This window comes from Branchiostoma lanceolatum, chromosome 4, assembly GCF_035083965.1.
Source record: "Branchiostoma lanceolatum isolate klBraLanc5 chromosome 4, klBraLanc5.hap2, whole genome shotgun sequence".
NCBI classification, from domain to species: Eukaryota; Metazoa; Chordata; class Leptocardii; order Amphioxiformes; family Branchiostomatidae; genus Branchiostoma; species Branchiostoma lanceolatum.
The window spans coordinates 1,275,538-1,294,080 of record NC_089725.1 but is presented as its reverse complement, the minus strand read 5'-3'; the positions used below and the strand labels follow the sequence as shown (position 1 = coordinate 1,294,080).

The window sequence follows — 18,543 nt, the reverse complement described above, 5'->3', positions numbered from 1 at the left end:
GAAGTATATGCTTTCCACAAAATCACCTTATTATAAAGAACATTATCATATATTCTCCTTTATTGTGTTGTTGCAATCCAAATAATTTCAAATCCAAAAATTACCCTTGATGTATGCAGAAAAAATCTTTCATTTTGAGAAACTTAGTTGTCAACAAATTCATTGTTTAGATGTGAGAAATCTCAGGCTTGCTCTATTTTGTGCTCTCTCTTTCTGATTAAAAGTTCCTTGGTTACATCTAAAACATTGCCACAAACCACAGGGTTCTCATGTTACACATCAAAGCGCGAGTCAGACGGAGCGGCACGAACACAGGAACACAGACAGTAAGGGGCGGGGCTAACAGAGAGCTACATGAAGTTCTGAGAATACTCAGCCAATTTGTTTGTAGGGGAGTGATTTTTGTCAAAATATCGTAGGTGATAATTACTGAATGTAGATTGCAACTTAGTGTTGTTTATCAACTATTAAGTGGGAATTCACTTTCTTGAAATACCACACATTTCTGACAAAGACAAAAGAGTTTTATTGGAAGATCAAAAAGAGCTGTTTCCCCTTGGTAGAAGTGAGTTCTTCCGTCCGTGGGAAACTTCTAGTGGCGTGCGTTACTATACTGTGGCGATTTTCCAAGGGCTGAATTTTCATGTTTGTGGTAGGAGCCGTAGGATTTAAATGTTTTTGTAGATTTTAAAAGTATTATTCAGTTTTTAATGCTAAGACACTGTCATAATGTGGTGTTATTTTCATATTCTAAAAGTTTTGAGGAAAGGCTGTATTTCACGTGAGTAGAATTTACATGCGACTCAATGGTAACTTGAGCATTCATGGTGTTGATTACGTTGTTCCAAGGTTGTTCTTTTGGCAATGTTTTTGTCTTTTTCGAGCGTAAATTTTGCGATCACTGTAAGAATTCAGATGGTCTAGAACGGGAAAAGACTGTCAATGTTGTTTATATGAAAAATAGATTTCAAAACTTAAGTGTGGCGTCTTATTTTGTCTGAGATAACAACATTTACTTTGTATCGAGATCGACTGACATGTTAGTACCGCCAGGATTTCACAAATTTTGGGTCATAGCAGCAGGGAAATCAACGCCGCTAGGCCGAAAAATAGCAAATTATGAGCAAAAATGTCGGGGAAATATGGGCAGGAATACCCAAACTTTCGATTTTGATGGGATCCCTGGTTAGCAAAACTCTGATTTTCAAAGAATTAATAAACGTACTGTCCAAAATAAGAACGTACTGGGTGGATTTTGAGGCTGCAAAAAATAAACGTACCGGTACGTTTATTTGGGAGATGAGAGTACCTATAGCTAGTACATGGGAAAGGACTTTTTAGCATTAGTAAGTGCTGAAACTGGAACATGGATAACCCCGTGTTCAAGCAGGTAAACCCTGGACTGTACTAGTACGGACTTACACGCCTGGCATCATCGTCGACTGTAACTGACAGTCAGCTAGACGGACGTTAAACCTGCTTTCCTACTTGGCCATACTGAGATACTCCTGTCTGGTGATGTGTCTCCCAACCCAGTATTTGATGACAACGAGTTCCATTCTACAATGGTTCTCAGAAAATATTAATCTTTTAACATGTCAATCCTTGGTTGATAACTCTGGTACTTGCTAGAAGATGGCTAAAGGGTTCATCTGAATTGGGAAAGAGGGGCGCTGGGTCGTTTTGTTTCAGCCCAGCGCCCCCTTGTCAAATTCAGATTTTAGCTTACTAGTAATCCCCAGCATATAGACTTTCCTCAGCGATCGATTCTGCCATAGATACATGGAATTCGCTCCATCGCCTGTGTGTGCCCCCTTTTATTCAATTTTTCCAGAAAAAAAAGTGAATTTGCTGATTTACCTTTATATGTACCTTCCTGTAGTCTTGACAACAGAAAGCATCACCATGCCCTGGGACGACATAGAAGTCGGCATTGGCGGAGACGAGACTGCAAACTTCGGTCAGCGCAATGAGAGCGGCCCTGGACTGTACCAAGTGGACACTCTCGCCACTGTGTCAAACAGTGGACAGGTAAGGAACTATATACGTAACCAGGCTATTAGCTAGCAGTGCATCCTACCCTATGGACGCTCTACTAGTACATAAGAAATAAAGAAGGTTGAAAAACTTAGACTTCATCCATTTGCAGGGAACACCAAGAGGACATCCTGTTTCCCTCGTAATTAGTTAATTACATACACACGTTCAGGTCCAGACTTATGAGTCCTGAACCCATGGCATGTGTGTGCTAAAAATACTTTCTTTCGGTTACATGTAAAATTACATGTTGGTATAAATTTTACATGCAATTCAAAAAATATCATCTACTGTCAGTACTAGTAGTAAAAACAAAACCTCAGTAATAATACTAAACAAAAACAGCAGTGTTTTTGTCTTTTTCCAGTGCAAATTTGATGATCTATAGCAGGTTTTAGATGGTTAAGAACAAAAAGGAGAATATAACTAGCGGGAGATTATTTTTTGAAGTCCGGAACTGATTCACGATATTTAGTTGTTTTTTCACCTGAAACTGAATCTTTTTACAAGTTCAGTTCAGGTCAGGACCGTCAGGTGTTTACATGTAGGTACGCAGCACTACTGCCTCTGTTGTTTTTTTCCTCATACATGTACAGGACACTGGAACAGCATGTATCTTGATTGACATGCAAAGCTACCGGGTAATTCTTAATCCATATAGCCCATTAGGAACTCTGGTTGCAAATGTTGTTGATTTTTACCAATTTTCATGTGTCAAAATTGTTATGTCTTATAGGTGTCAAAGAACCCCCGACTGTATGCAGCCAGCTCCCAGCTAGGACTGTGCCTGGTGGCAGACTGTCAGGTCTCCCTGTTTACAGAGACTTGTGATGACCACTTAATCACTCTTACATATGGTAAATTGTAACTTTTATGCTTTCAGTTGACATGTTCTGTAAAGGTAGTCTAGCCTTTTTTTAGGCTTTAGTGGAAGTGGGTTGTTATTCACTGTGTCTAGGACGCTGTATAATATTGAAAGGTACCACTACATTTTACCTCCCCAACCAAGTCAGGTACCCATTTCTATACCTGGGTGGAGTAAGGAAAGTCATGTGAGGTACCAGTCTCCCAAGGACACAACGTCTAGCCAGAAATGCTAGGAATTGAACCTGTGACTTCTAGATCTCATCGTCACTCGGCCATTCAATGTCACACATGTTCTGTATCACATCATATACGTGTAGTGTAAATCGTGCATGACTGAAGCTTTATTATAGAAGACTTTGGAGTGGTCCAAAGATGAAGTAAATGGCATGCGGCCTTACAGTTAACAATTTGCGACTCTCCAAACTGGTCAATCATGTTCACTGTGACATCATTGGACAATAATACTTAGATTGCCTTGCAAGAATAACCTTCAATCTGATCGACAATGATTTTTTGATGATGCAATGTTCAATAAAAGGGTGTTATATTTAGCACAAATCAAATATGTTTATGTATGTTAACATAATTGACTAATACTAATAGACTAATACTATCACTTGTTGAATGAAATCAGGAAATCAATGTACCAAGATTTAAGCTTTGTTGATTTTTCCACACAAAGGCTCCCCTGTTGATGCAGTGGTGTGTAGCCAGGACTCCCTGTTCCTGCTGATAGGAGAGAGCTCAGGCACTCTGCACATGATGGAGACAAGCACACAGACCATGCTATTCTCTGAGGTGGACATTCTGATTGTATCTAATAACACTTACTAGTAACTTAGGATAGAAATACAGATTATCTGGCTTTAAGTTTAAGTTTAACGCATTCAGAGTTCAAGTACAGGACGACATGCGTTTGCACAATCAGTACTTTCACTTGCCTGGGACATCTGGTTAATGGACTTGTCCAGCCTTGACATTGGTTCTATTGTTTGGCCTGTTTGAGTTTGAGTTTATTAGGATCCACAATTAGCTTAACAGCTACTCTTCCTGTGGTCCATTCAAAAACATGGCTGGACAAAACTACATGACACACAGGAACACAACATAATATACATGATACATAAATGATAAAAGGCTACTTAAGGTCTATATACAATGTTGACAATATCTAATTACTTTACAGTTTGAAACCATTCCAGGTGCTGGACATTCTATTCACAAAAGCGTATTTTCTGAGCATTTGTTCTGGGCTTCGGTAAGAGGATGGTTTGTGATTTAGATGATCGTGTTTGATAACCATGGGATTGCATTGTGATCTGTTTATACAGAGAAACTGGCTGTTTGTTGTCCATGATTTTACGGAAAGTCATCATGCTTTTCTGTTGGATTCTGTCTTTCGCGGACAACCACCCTAGCATCTGCAGCAGAGCGTCCCTGTGGTCAAATTTTGATGTTATAATGATTTGGGTTTTTTTCCTGTAGAGTCTGGTGCCAGATCTACAACCTGTGAACGGCAAGGCTTTTCATGGAATAGAGATCACCTTATCTGTAGAAGATGGTAGGTAATATGCTTTTGGAAACTCATGAGTCTTAAATATGATGTCTAAAACAAAATAACAAAAATATCTACCCATAGAAATGACCATATGTCTAAATACAGTCAGACAACCACCTGGCGTAGACAACCACATACATGTAAGCCACATTGAAACCTGTCATGTCCAATTTTTCAAAGTTAACCCCACCCTGTCCTCAGCAACCACCTGTCCTCAGTAGAGCTGTGTACCGGTACCGATACAGTACCAGGTACAATCAATTAGGTACAGGTCCAAAATACCTGAACCCTGGTGTACCGGGGTACTGGACCGGTACTAATCAGGTCAAGCCTGACTCAGGGGATGGCCACTTTGACAGATGAAATTGCTATGAAATTACCGTGGCAGTGCACTAAAGCCACATCTGCACTATACTCCAGCACATAAAACACATTTGCAAGGCTGGAGTTAAATTTTCATCTGTGTTTTTATAAAAATAATACCTAGCACAATTAAATATTATGTTGTTACCAGTTCAAACATGCTTTTGTCCTTATTGAAAATCTACCATTTTCTGAAGAAGTAGTTTAGGTACTGGTTCAGGTCCGGACCTGTACCTACATGTAAACCCATGTACCTGTACCTAAAATTTGTTTAGGTACACAGCTCTACATTGTGGTCCTTATGTAGACGTGGTCACTTGAACAGGTTTGACGGTATATCATGGGCCAGGTGGTCACTTGTAAGTGTACAAATTTGGATGTACATACCGGTATCATTGTTCGGGTGGTCCTTTTGCAGAGGTGGTCACTCGTACAGGTTTGACTGTATTCACACATGCTGTTGATGATTGGGGGAAAAAAACGTGATTCTGTTGTGAACATACAACTTTCATATGCCTGCAATAACAATATCTCTTTCATCTTGCAGGTTCATATGACTTGACCATTCTAACCAGTGATGACCGACTGGTCAGGTTCTCCCAAATTGACCTGAAGGGACTTTCTAAAGGTCAGTTTGTTTGTTCGTCAGTCGTTGTCCCTCTAATAAACAAAGGTTAGCCACAGGAAGTTAGATCAAAGGTACCAGAATAGGTTATCAAAGGTTTAATGTCATTTCCTGTTTTCAATTTCCTGCTTTGAGGGCAGATACCACAGTCAGACTTGTGCATATAAGAAGCTATGCTTTCATGCACTGAAACAAGGGCTCAGAAAAGTACTTACTGACAATGTGACATTGCAAGCCCCCAAAATTCTTATGCACCAGAAAGCCACCACTGTCTACTTTAGATTAGAATCATGCAAAGAAAACAGATTTTTGACCAGCTCGATCTCTCGGTACTGAAGAAAAAAACCCTCAACTTTGACCTCGTTTCAGGCTGTAACCATCCACTCAGGGCATGTCAAACCAAACCACTCATGTCTCCCTGAGGCCAACTTATCTACTGAAACGTACAAATTTTGACCAAACTGGGAAAGCTTAGAACCTACCTGTTCCATCCAGCCCAAAAGTCTCCGAAATGGACCAAATTTTTCAAGAAAAAGAAGGGTTTTCAAAAGTTTAGTGTAGGGACTATTATACTTGTATTCCCATTTTGTGCACTCCACTGCGCAATGCAATTGTGATGTCTGCCCTATATGCATCTCTGTTGCATGACTGGAGTGTCACTCATAATGTAAAACAGTACTTAAAAAGAGAAGACAGTTGTACGATGATGCTTGTGTTTCCGCACTACACAATTTTGTGTTGTGGACTGTGTTCAGGGCTCGAAATTCTTTTTTGGAAATTGGTGCACTGGTGCACCCAACCAAAAAAATTAGGTGCACAGAAAAAAATTTGAGTGCACCACATAAAATAAAGTTGAATGTCAGGCATTGTCAGCAAAACATACGTTTGATGCTATTGCCTTCAATCTGTAATTCTATCCAGATTTCAAATTTCAACCAAGCAATACATCAAATAAAGTACAACAAAAGGTTATATTGCTTTTTCTGATGCTTACATTTCAAGAATATTCTGTATGCTAGCGTACTGTTCTATGCAAGAAGCCATTACCCTATACGAGTACAAAAATATCTCGGTGCACCAGTGCAGCCACAGTCAAAAATTAGGTGCACAGCTCTGATTTGGGGGGCACACAGGTGCACATGCACCCAGTATTTCGAGCCCTGGTGTTGTATGACGCATATGTCATGTCACAGCACAGCATAGTAAGCTGTAAGAATATCTTACAATTCTGACATTTGTGTTCTCAAAAGAATATCATAGTATGTTCGCCATGTACTACACCTCTAAAACATGTATTCATTTTGACATTTCTTCACCATAGCTCTGGAGACCAAAGACTTCCCTACTGCTAAGAAGGTGGGTGATGCTGACTGTGTTATCCAATGGCACTTTCTGAAATATAATAACATGATAGATTAACATTAGCAAGTTCACAATTAGCCTGAGCTCTATTGATGAAACAAGAGGTATTGTTTTTGGCATGTCTGTTTGTTTGTCAGTGTGTGTTTCCACACTTATTTCCACATGCTAGGTCACTAAAACATTAAAAGGAAGTTAGGTCTAAGGTCCCAGAATATAGCCTATAGGTTATCAAAGGTTACCTAATTTCCTGTAGTCAAGTTCCTGCTATTTGCCTTATGCGAGCCAGAGCCAAAAAATTGCATAGACAAGAATCAGCAAAAAATTCACAAAAGGTATATTAAGATCTTTGATTTCTTGTTCGCTATGTCCTTCCAAGTTCCGACTCATCTCCGATGTTTGACTCACAATGGTTGACTGTGAGCGACCCAAAAAAACACCCCTCCCAATAAAATGGCATGGCGACCCTGTGAGGTCACAATTCAAGATGGCGGCCACCACACATGCCAACGGATCCAACAAAGGTTTTGCTACGCAAACCTGTAAAAAACCTATGACCCCATGACGACACAACCCAATGATACAGACGTCACAAATACAAGATGTCACAAATACAAGATGGCGGCCCCCATACAACCAACGAAACCAACACAGGTTTTGCTACGCACACCTGTAATTGAATGCAAATGGGGTTTAAGATGATTTCTACATGGTCTTATCTTTCAGTTGAAGGACAGCATCCAGATGGAGATGGTTGACACCAGCAGTGATCATACAGAGGAAGCTATATGTCTGAAGTGCCACAGTTGGGGAGCTGACACAGTCGTCATTACTGGGGTAAAACAACATTTGTTTGTTTGTTTGTTTGTTTGTTTGTTCAGACCCTTGTAGTGCCTAGTGGCGCCTAGGCAGCAGATTTCCTTGCTGTTTGTAGTAGTGTATACGTTGATGAAGGTCAGACATCCAGGTAATAAGATATGCCAAAAATAGTTACTCAAGAAACTGGATAAAATTTTGAAACAGACGTTTCAGACAGCATCCGCTATCTTTCGTCTAAAGTGACTAAAGAAAGATCTGGTAGAACTAGCATACAACCTTGTCTTAACTTACTATTCTATTGAACCATCTGAAATTGTCTTCACTTAATTAACATATCTATTCAGAGTTTTGGCATAAAACCTAGCTCTACCAGATCTTTCTTTAGTCACTGACAAAAGATAGCAGATGCTGTCTGAAATGTCTGACTGTTTCAAAATTTTATCCAGTTGCTTGTGTAATTTTTGGCATAGTAGTATATATTTTTACAGGGAGGGGTTACCAGCCCTTCTCCTTTAACGTGCTTGAGGCACCTCCTTGAACAAGGGACTCCACATTTTACATTCCTTCCGAAAGACAGGTGCAACCCCAATCAAGATGTCCCCAACCCAAGATTGAAAAGGGGTCTCCCAGTTAGCAAGTAGTTGGAACTACATGTCATTAGTTTCCCAGGGATAAAACAACATCAACGTTTATGACTGTAAATTCATCTACTTTCACAGTGGTTATCATAATTTCGCAGTAGGAGGGAAAAGTTATGGGTTTTGCAGTGTTTTAAATTTCCAGCTGAAACAATTCTCTTGTACAGTATTGATACATTTGAAACGACTTGGTGTGATAAATTAAACAAAGATAAAACCACTGAACGTTTCAAGACTTATAATACTTTGGTGAATGGGAGGTTTCTCCATACATGACAAATTGTCTTCAATTTGTATTTCTTGTCATTAAAATCAAATTAGGTCTTTTTGCCTTGTGTAATGAAATTTTACATAACACTGTGGAACCATTCATCTCAGTCTATGACAATCATATTTTCAGGGAAAGGGTGAATCGTCTCTCTGTGTGTGGAGTAAGGGGGAAGAAGATGCCACCGAACTTCTGACTGGCATTGATTCACGCCTTCTTGGAGGTAATCTATGCTATTGATGCAGATGTATGGTAATGATTAGGTTTGTGAAGATTGTTTAGGTACAGGTCAAGACCTCAGAACATTTGGTGTACCTAAAGTCTAAAACAATTATAGTACACCACTTTTCCAAACTAAAGATAGATACATCCTATCTCAAAGATGACAATTTTGAAACCTTGCAGTTGAGAAAACTTGTAACCTGTGTTTTGAAATCCTCAAACAAAGGTGAAAATTTTTCACTATAAAGATGGTTGCCTATATGTATAACAGACTTGTCCAGGTCCCAATACACAGCCAGTCAGTGTCATTGGTCAAACTGCTAATTGCGATTCTCTGATTGGTTGAACTTCTAATTGTGATGGACAGTCAGGGTCAGTCTGTTGATCTATTGTGGATAATATGTAGAATTTCAATGTGTATCAATTCATTGGAAGTAATTGAATTTGAAAGTATGACAATTATTATTAAGATTTCATGCCATGTTTGTTTTTCTTAAAGGCTCTTCCGTTGTGAAGTGTGACTTCAAGGATAATTTCCTGTTCGTTCTTACAAAGAAGGTGAGAATTGCATTGATAGCCTTATTTCAAAAACGTTTTTTGCTCTTTTCTGTAACAGTTTGCTTTTACAAGATTACCAATGAATCTGTAAGAAGCTAAGAGGAGCCCCTCGAGGTCTATGAATATTTTGATAAATCTTCAGCACACTGAAGTAACCCCTTGGCATCCCATTCTCGATCATAAATAGTTACAGAGTTAGGCAGCAGGAAGAAGATTAAGTGCTGAATACAACTGCTTGAATGTGTTTTCCCCATTTTTCTGTTTCGCATAACTAGTAAACTGCCTTAAGGCATAACACACCAGTTTTGTACAGCAGATACAAGCTGCGTAAGACCAAACTGTGTGTGTAAGGTTTGGTCCACTCACGCCGGGATGGACCCCTACTCTTTTACTTGTTTTCGAAAAGTGTTGTGGGATCTTTTACGTGCTCGAGATGTAGCTCTCCTCAAACACAGGACCTCTGGCTTTATGTCCCATCCGAGAGGACATGCCTAACTGAAGCCAGGTACTCATTTTCACCTGAATCTAGTGAAGAAACAGGTGTAAAGTGCAGTTCCCAAGGATATGATATTTGGGCCTGGAAGGGATTGGAACCCAGAACCTTTGGATTCAAAGCCAATAACCCTAACCACAGACCACTTGCCATCTTATGTTATTAGGGTGTGCTGAGCCAGTGGGATGCACAGTCCCTCGTCAAATTGAACAAGTGGCGTGGCATAGCTGTACAAGACTTCCTACTCCTGGATGCCAGCAGTGTACATTCACCAACCAAAAATGCGTAAGCAAGCCTTTTCTTTCCCTAAGACCTATTATTCATACATGTATGATGTACACTGATACTGGAAAAGATACATGTAGAAAAGTTTGAAAGTATGTAAAAGACCACACAGTTTTCTTTTGTAGCTTTTGAAGTAGGAATGTCTGAAATTTCATACATGTGTACTTAAGCCTAAGGGTAGAGGTTGCTACGTACTGTATCTGGCAGAATCGGCCATTCTAACGGTAAAGGTTGCGAGAGTACAATCAGAGTCTCTGTTAACAGATCGTGATCAGGATATATGTCAGTTACAATCAGTGATTCTGCCAGTACAATTGCTAATTTTACCAGTACAGTACTACAACTGGAATGTACACAGTAACTGATAATTTTACCATTTAAGTTCCTGACCAGAGTCTCTATCGATAGATCATTCTCTGTACAGGTAGAATATCTATTCTGCAAGATTGCAATCTCTGAATATAACTTTTTTTTTATAAGGTTGTTTAACTCTTCTCTCTTTCTTTCTAAATCTGAAATATTACAGGAACCTCCAAAACAGTTTGAAGATTGTTCTTCTGACCCTACCGAATGAAAAAGGAGTAAGTTGCATTTCAGTCATGGAAAGAAAGCAATCCAACAATCCTCATATTTTAATGCAAATAGATAAGACATGTCAACTGAGAACACTTCATCAAACCATAGATGTATACAACTTTTTGTGAATTATTGACTTAAGCAGTGCTTAGGTATATGCACCACTGTCAAAATGTACAGAAATGCAAAATGATATTTCGCAGACATCTAGACACTTTCCAATTGGTCAAACAGCTAGTTGCCATGCTCTCATTGGTTTAACTGCTAATTGGGGGGTATATATATATATATATATATATATATATATATATATATATATATATATATATATATATATATATATATATATATATATATATATATATATATATATATATATATATATATATATATATATATATATATATTTGGCCATCACTGGATCAAAGATGTTATTGTGACGCTGTCTATTTTCTTGCTTTAAGGTCAATATGACTTGAATGATAAATGATTTTGATTATGATACTAATCATTACCTCTGTTCATGCATCTGTAGAAGTGCCACCTGCAGGTGCACTCCCTCCCTGGCATGCAGCTGGCCTACAGTCTGGAGCTGAACCAGGTGGCAGCTCTGGTGTGTGCACCTGCCAGCCAGGTATGTCTGCTGTCAATCAATCAATCATTCAATCAACCAATCAAAATTGTTAATCAATCAAACAAAAACCTTGCAGCTAGAGGCTGGATTACATCTTGTTGCTCAAAGCACCATTGCATTAAAACAGACATTTAGAATACTTGATTATACTTAAAGTTAAGGAGTATTTGCAATTAGAATATTGTAAAACATGGTTACAGAAAGCATGAAAATTCACCAACACATATCTATTAAACATACACTGTAATTCTTATTTCTTTCACTGTAACTTTATGTTCACTGTACCATGAACTTATCATCACCGTGAAAAAAAACTGTTGTTATTATTCATGATTCCTTCAGACATCCGTTCTGTAAATCACTTGCTGCCACCGTGAGGTTAAAGCTCAGTGAAAATGTCTATTTTCCTTACACCGCGAAACTTTGCTACCGTGAAGATAAGTGAATTACAGTATGCTGACAGGAATGTAATTTATGTTTTATACTTTTTTCATATCAGTAACGATAGGGGTATAGTAGAACAAATGTACATGTAGTTGGAATTCTTCATTGTTTCATAGTAATAGTAATAAGACTGTAGTCATGGTACATATTTACCATGGGAATTATTTCTTACATGTAATGTTGGCATTGTCTTGCAGGAAACAATATTTGTCATTGAAGGTGCACACAAGGATGACGTAGAAGACACTAGGTATGTTGTTAAGATGCTTCAATTCACTAAGATGCTGTAGACATTGGGTTAGTGTATATGTATACTTTCCATTCAGACTCCTTTATTTTCACTGATTACGATGTATTATTTTTGGATAACGAAACTCCTTGTACACAACACAGAAAATCTACTCCAGTCCTGAACTGTGATGAGGGAGACATAAATTTAGTCATGTTTATAATTAGGACTGCTTATTACTTAATACTGCAGCAGTGACACCTAGCAGAACCAGTCAGTACTCCCCTACATGTTTAGGACCAGAAGAAAATTAGCTTTTTTAACTGAAACGTCAAGCTAATTGTGGATCCTAACAAAGTCAATTACTGTCCTGAGGAAGTTGACAGACGGTCCCCAAAATGTTATCTATGTAGTATTCAAAGAAGTCTTTGTTATCCTGAGTGATTTACCCTTCTGTTAAAACTATTCACAAATACGCAAGAAAACAGCTACTAAAGCAGTCTTGGAAACGGTTAGACGTTTCAAGTAGCATCCACTACCTTTTGTCAGTGACAGTGAAACGTCAGACCGTTTCCAAATCTATGCAGTCGCTTGAGTAATTGTTTTCTTGCACATTTTATTACCTGGGTGTCTAACCATCATCGATGTATTCACGGATGTATTTTTCAGCTCGTCGGATGCTGTAGTTTCCACCCTGAGAGTCCGCTGTCTCACGGAGGCCCTGCCTGACACCCGGTTCCACCGTCTGCTGCACAAGAAGCAGTATGAGGAGGCGCTGAAGTTTGCCCAGAGTTATGAACTGGACGTGGAGGTGAGGATGGTCTTTGTGACTTTGGTTTGTTCGTTCCTTTGTTCAGACCCTTGTTGTAGTGCCTAGTGGCACATAGGGCAGCAAGTTTCATTGCTGTTTCTATACACTACTGGGACCCAAAATGTATAAAAAATGTCAATCCTACCCCTATACATTTCCAATTTTTGAAGACCTTTTCGAGACATTCCAACAGAATGTCTTTTTCGGGTTTTACAATGTCTTTATAGGGTCTTTTGGGGAGGACTTCCTTGTTGTTTTTTTCAATTGTTCAGGAAATGTCTCCCGAATGTCTGGAGATATAAACTGTGAAAACTTGCATGCTTGCGAAAAACACGCCCATATAATTAGCCTGAATTAATTGCGCTGCCAGCGGCCCTCCCGATAGATCGACCTAGTTGGGGAGTCACAGCGAGAGCTTGTCACAGTAAATACTTGTTTGCACAGACCACAGACTTACACCTTCCTGACACTTGCGCGATCTGAAGTCCCCTAAGGCCGCGTCAAATGTTTGCCAACTAATGAGCGTTACGAACCAACATTTCCAACTTGGCGTACCTCAGCAGCGCGTACGCGTGTGGGGTCAATTTGATTTTAAAAAATACGTTTTAATTTTTACCAAATCCTCGGCCACAAATTACAATGCAAAGTTTAAAAGCTCCAGGAAGCAGCACGTTTTAACCTGATCATGATTTCGTTTGCGTTTTTGTGTAAGTATCAAAGGTGAGTGATATTCAGCCTATACATGTATCGCTGTTTTTTTTCATTCCATAATGATAATTATTTTCAAAAATAACCAAGTTTGTCGTGTTGTCTCCTTAGTAAGGTTGTTATCGGAAAAAAACTAATTGAGGGCTCAAATGAAAGGCATTGTGTGCGCCCTTTCACGCTGTCTCGACATGACAATGTGAATGTCTTTTGAATATCTTTTGACTGTTACGAGAATGTCTTTCCAATGTCTTACCTCTTCTCATTGTATCGAGGGCATTATATTGCTAATTGTACCTATAACTAAACGATACAACCAATGACGTTATGTCCTTGATACAAACGATACGGTCAGTATTCCACAGTCAATGCTTGTCGAACCAAAAAGTTTCTTATCAAACTGTTTTCTCCGCGGAAGAGCTAGTCCGGCACCGCGGTCTGTGTAACACGGCGTCGGTAAAATATATTCACGCATGCATTTCTGTATAAGATCTCTTGCATGGATATGACGTGACCTGCCGAAATACATGACTAAATCAGGACGGTAACTCATGGTCGAACTTTCGCCTGTTCGCCGACAAAACATCAGATGCCGGCCGACAGAAAGACGGGGAAAAAACAGACAAGACGGTTGCTGTGAGGACTGGCGGTTGCTAGGGTGTGATTGGCAGCTACATTTGTGTTAAGTGGACGCCAAAAATTTGGTGTGCTAAAAACTTGTACATTTCTTAAATGCCCAAATTTCTTACTTAAAGATTTCATCTGGTTATCGACAAATGTGTTCCTTCTGGGGAAAATAACAATACTAGTACTTAATTGGAAATTTAGAACTTTTTCCACATTTCACGGACCGACACCCTCACGTGACCAGGCGCGGGAGCGTATCAATCAAGTTCCGACGTTGACAGATCTACCATTTTCTTATCTGGACTTTATTCTACTTGATCGCCGATACACTGTGCAAGACTCGTAGATATGTGAAATTGGTTACTAGTATCCTCGTTTCACATTCGTTTTCATCAAACCTTGATAACCAATTAATTCATAATATAATATAACAGTTCGCTTACCTGGATGTTTAACATTCATAAACGTAACAGTTCGGACTATTCGCGAAATACTAGTACCACGATCTTGTCAGGAAAGTTTGGTAGTGATCTGACTACTGTATTTGCTTACGGGGAGGAAAGACAACGGAAACAGTTTTAGAATCAAGCCAATGTATTTGAACAATCATCTGATGATTAACTGTGCCCAACGAAATTATGTGGATAAAACTAAACAATGAAGTAAAAGCAGTTCTTGTAAGAATAAATTACTTCCTATATAATGCCCTTGGTTCTCCTAAACAAGTTAAAATCCACAAACGCTCGTCGCGACTTGTCTCCCAACAAGACAGCGTGGTGCCGCAGGCCTGTCAAAATTGATTGATGAACTCCGACCGAAACCCTCGAAACGGCGGTCTGAGCTCAGATCAAAGGCTGTGCGCGGCGGTACAATTTAACGAACGTTGTTCGTTCGATGTTTAATAGAAATTCTGTTTTAGTTAAAGTTTTACCGACAGTCACGCCGCACAAAAAAATACGCTGCCATGGCACAACATTTTGGTGCTTCCACGTGTATCTTCATTTCTGTGACTGTGACCGCTTTTTTGCTGCTGAAATCAATTTTGACACAAAAGATCAACTATTGCACTATTGCGGAATGCCATTTTTTACGGACTACAGGGTTTGAACTGATCAAACATTCTTTATCAGTTTGTACGTGTTTAAACTCCGAAATGTTCCAGATATTTTTGAGACAATGCAGATCGGAGCTGCTATACGTAGGAAACGCTAACAACGCTGAGGAAAACCATTGGGAAAACAAAGGCCGTTTCAAAACAAAGCCGACGGAGTCTATTGTGCATCACGTTTTCTTCTGTGTCGATAGTGACTAACCTCCTTGCTGAAAACAAGATCTTTGGAAATACTACTATATATGGTCGTACAATCCCCCTCTCTTTTTATAGAATACCGTAAGCTTCATTTGTTACAGATTATTAACTTTTTTAATGTTCTCTTTTATACATACAGATGCGAAGAATACAAGTGTATGAGGAAGAATACTACCGGGCGACTTGTTCTTCCCAAGGACATTATAAAATGTCCTTGTTCTTCCAAAGCGTTTTTATTATTCTAGTTTACTTCCGGTGGGAAGAGCGATATTTTGTTGTCCTTGCACTACAGTTCAGTGATGTTGGTCCTGTTTCGCCCTGTTTATTCGAGTACTGTTTCCTTTCATTGTTAGTTATTTTATTACAGGACATTCGTTTCACGCTTTAACAGTATAGTATTTGTAATATTTTTGTCAGTCGATTTCGTTCTCTACGTATACTTACTTTTTAAAGAAAATGCTAAAAAGATGGTAAAGGTTTCCGACTTTCATGGGCTATACTCAGCAAGAGATTAGAGAGTGGTCTTATTGGTGCACACAGTAGGACGGGCCGGTACCAGACCTGTCAATTTATAAACCCATTGGCGTTCCCGATATTCCAGTGAGTGGATTTTGTGTCAGTTTCTTCATGGCTTTAATATAATATACATTCTGTTGTGAGGATTCAAAATTGGAACATATATCAACTACGAAGAACAAGTAATTTGAAGGCAATTATATATATGATGATGAACATAGATGATTCCAAAACTTACGTCTTTGTTTTGGTTTCTAAGTGAAGACGCAGTTAATTTTTTTCTGTAGTCTAGTGTAGATTACAAACCTACCGTAGATCCGAGCAAGGACATTATAATAATGCCCTTGATCCGAGGTAGATCCATTGTCTGCTTCAGCTCCGTCAATCGAGAACTTACCTTTCTTCATATTGAAGAGTTATAATTACAAAACCCTTTCGTTCATAAGCTTGGGGATGTAAACGCTGTTTTGTTTTGTAGACATTCTTCCGAATTATGTTAGTTAAACGACAAAACGTGTTAATAAATGTGCGTCCCAAATACAATTTTGCTAGTAACAATGATAAATACGAACGTCAGCAAAAAGTATGTGGAAACAAGGAAAAAACGAAACACAACCCAGAACAAACAAAAACAGGGCAAAGACACATTGGACCAAACGGTTTGAATAGATTTTCTTCGACGATCGTTTCGGCGTACCTGTATAAAAAAAAAGAAAATATACCAGAGTTACCAGATGCAAATAACAGTTGGCCCTTTCAAATGAAAGAATCGAGTAGCAACAGAGACTCTAAAGGAAATGTCTTTGGAAGTTGCAAGCGTACTGCTAACGCTTGGAGTTTAAAAAAAAAGACAAATTAGCTATTTCTCCAAATGCTGTCTCATTCAACTCAGAGGTAACTGTAAAACAATGGACATAGAATCGGCGTTTGTTGCCCACCTGAATCCGCATTTGTTTACTTCTCGACGCTGCAAAGCTAGCGGCAGACACTGCCAGACAGTGCCAGACACAGATGTGTATTGTAATCGAGAAATACTCTCCGACTCACTTCTTTGTTTCATTTGAGAAGAAGAGCGAGATTTTTTTGCTGTTTTAAAAAGTGTAAGTGATAAGAATAAAGGAAAGCATATTCTTATAACCCAGTAAGGCCATGTATTAAATCGCATGTCTTCTAAATTCCGACCACTTGTATAGCCTCCGATGCAGACTCCTCCCGGCTGTTTTCTTTTTCAAGTTACATTTTTTATACTATTACATTTTTTTTTCTTATTGCTGGCCAGCAATAAGAAAAAAAAATGTAATAGTATAAAAAGAAAACAGCCGGGAGGAGTCTGCATCGGAGGCTACCACTTGTATCTCTTGCTGTGAGTGTGACCTCATTGGTCTCCCAAAGTGGGACACCTTTTAGAAAAACGGATAATTTATTCACTATTCTTATGCACGGTCACAAACGCGCTCCCATTCTCGCCATGATGTAAATGTAGTCTTTCACAACTACGCTCCAGCAAGAACATTATAATGTCCTTGGCTCCAGACTATAAGGAGAATAATTTGTAAGGGCGTTTGGCCACAATCAGGGTAACATTTGCCCATGCAAAAGGGGAAACTATACAATTCTGTCTGGCTGGTAGCTTTCAAGTGTTGGCGGATGATTCGGTCACGTTATATTTGAAGAAATGCTCCAAACAAACATTGAACAGCCGTATCAACTTCTCAAAGTAATCTCCGGCACACTTCGTAGAATCAAGGCTGGGTAGAATCAAGGACATTTTACTAGTAATTTCCTTGGACCAAGGAGGTTAGGCAAGAGATTCTTACTACGACACATTGGTATCTTCTGTCATTCAAGTTGTAGTGACAATAAAAACAATTGAATTAGTTCCGTTGAAAACAAAGCGGGCTGCTGTTTACACAAGGTCTGTTGCGCTTGTGTTGAAGTTACTAGTATGCTCATTCTCCTCGGCCAAGTAAGTAGCCAAACACGGAACTTCCAAGTTCTGCACAGAACGCCACGCCGCTTCTCCCTTTGTACAATCCGGCTGTCAAAGGAGCCGCTTATGTCAATCAATCCAGCAGCGCTTTGCGCACATGTACAGACCAGTCTATCGTCCTGTTGTGTCTAAAATGTTGGCCATAGGTTTTTAGAAAATTGAATCAATCATAGCCAAAAATGTAACAACGCAGAACCGAATTGGTGCTATCAAAATCAAACAAAAGTGTTAATATATGGATCTCACCGTAACCATACCGCACGCCGCGTCAAGGACTCACGGTTCCTTTGAATTAATGTTTGAAAGGTTTGTTACATGATACTAGTACTAAATATTCAGCCCTAGAATATATTTCGCTGTAAACATAATATGGAGCATATTTTGTCAAAAAGATCTTAAATTTTGGAGTTCTCTAGAGGATGACTTCTACACAACTCTACCGAGTGTTCCAAATATGGGAGTCGTCGGCACGTCGAGGCTTATTTGCATAAAAAAAACAGATCGGAAAGGCGCGCCACTTCCGGCCCCTCGGCCTCGTAAACAGCGGACTCAGTCTCCTTGTTGCGTTGGAACTCATGATCGACGGTAACAGGATACATGGTCATATCAC

At 39.2% G+C, this 18,543-nt stretch overlaps 1 protein-coding gene across 1 annotated transcript in view; it reads left to right on the top strand.

The window, feature by feature from the left end:
* LOC136432192 (kinetochore-associated protein 1-like) overlaps positions 1-18,543 on the top strand; it is a 46,776-nt gene that overhangs the window by 2,083 nt on the left and 26,150 nt on the right. The window contains exons 2-15 of the mRNA XM_066423234.1: positions 1,883-2,031; positions 2,774-2,894; positions 3,587-3,702; positions 4,390-4,465; positions 5,373-5,453; positions 6,772-6,806; positions 7,536-7,646; positions 8,667-8,757; positions 9,256-9,314; positions 9,974-10,092; positions 10,619-10,673; positions 11,204-11,302; positions 11,944-11,996; positions 12,645-12,786. Of these exons, the coding sequence (XP_066279331.1) occupies positions 1,906-2,031; positions 2,774-2,894; positions 3,587-3,702; positions 4,390-4,465; positions 5,373-5,453; positions 6,772-6,806; positions 7,536-7,646; positions 8,667-8,757; positions 9,256-9,314; positions 9,974-10,092; positions 10,619-10,673; positions 11,204-11,302; positions 11,944-11,996; positions 12,645-12,786 (1,284 nt within the window). The 5' untranslated portion in view covers positions 1,883-1,905. The remainder of the gene's footprint in view (positions 1-1,882; positions 2,032-2,773; positions 2,895-3,586; positions 3,703-4,389; positions 4,466-5,372; positions 5,454-6,771; positions 6,807-7,535; positions 7,647-8,666; positions 8,758-9,255; positions 9,315-9,973; positions 10,093-10,618; positions 10,674-11,203; positions 11,303-11,943; positions 11,997-12,644; positions 12,787-18,543) is intronic.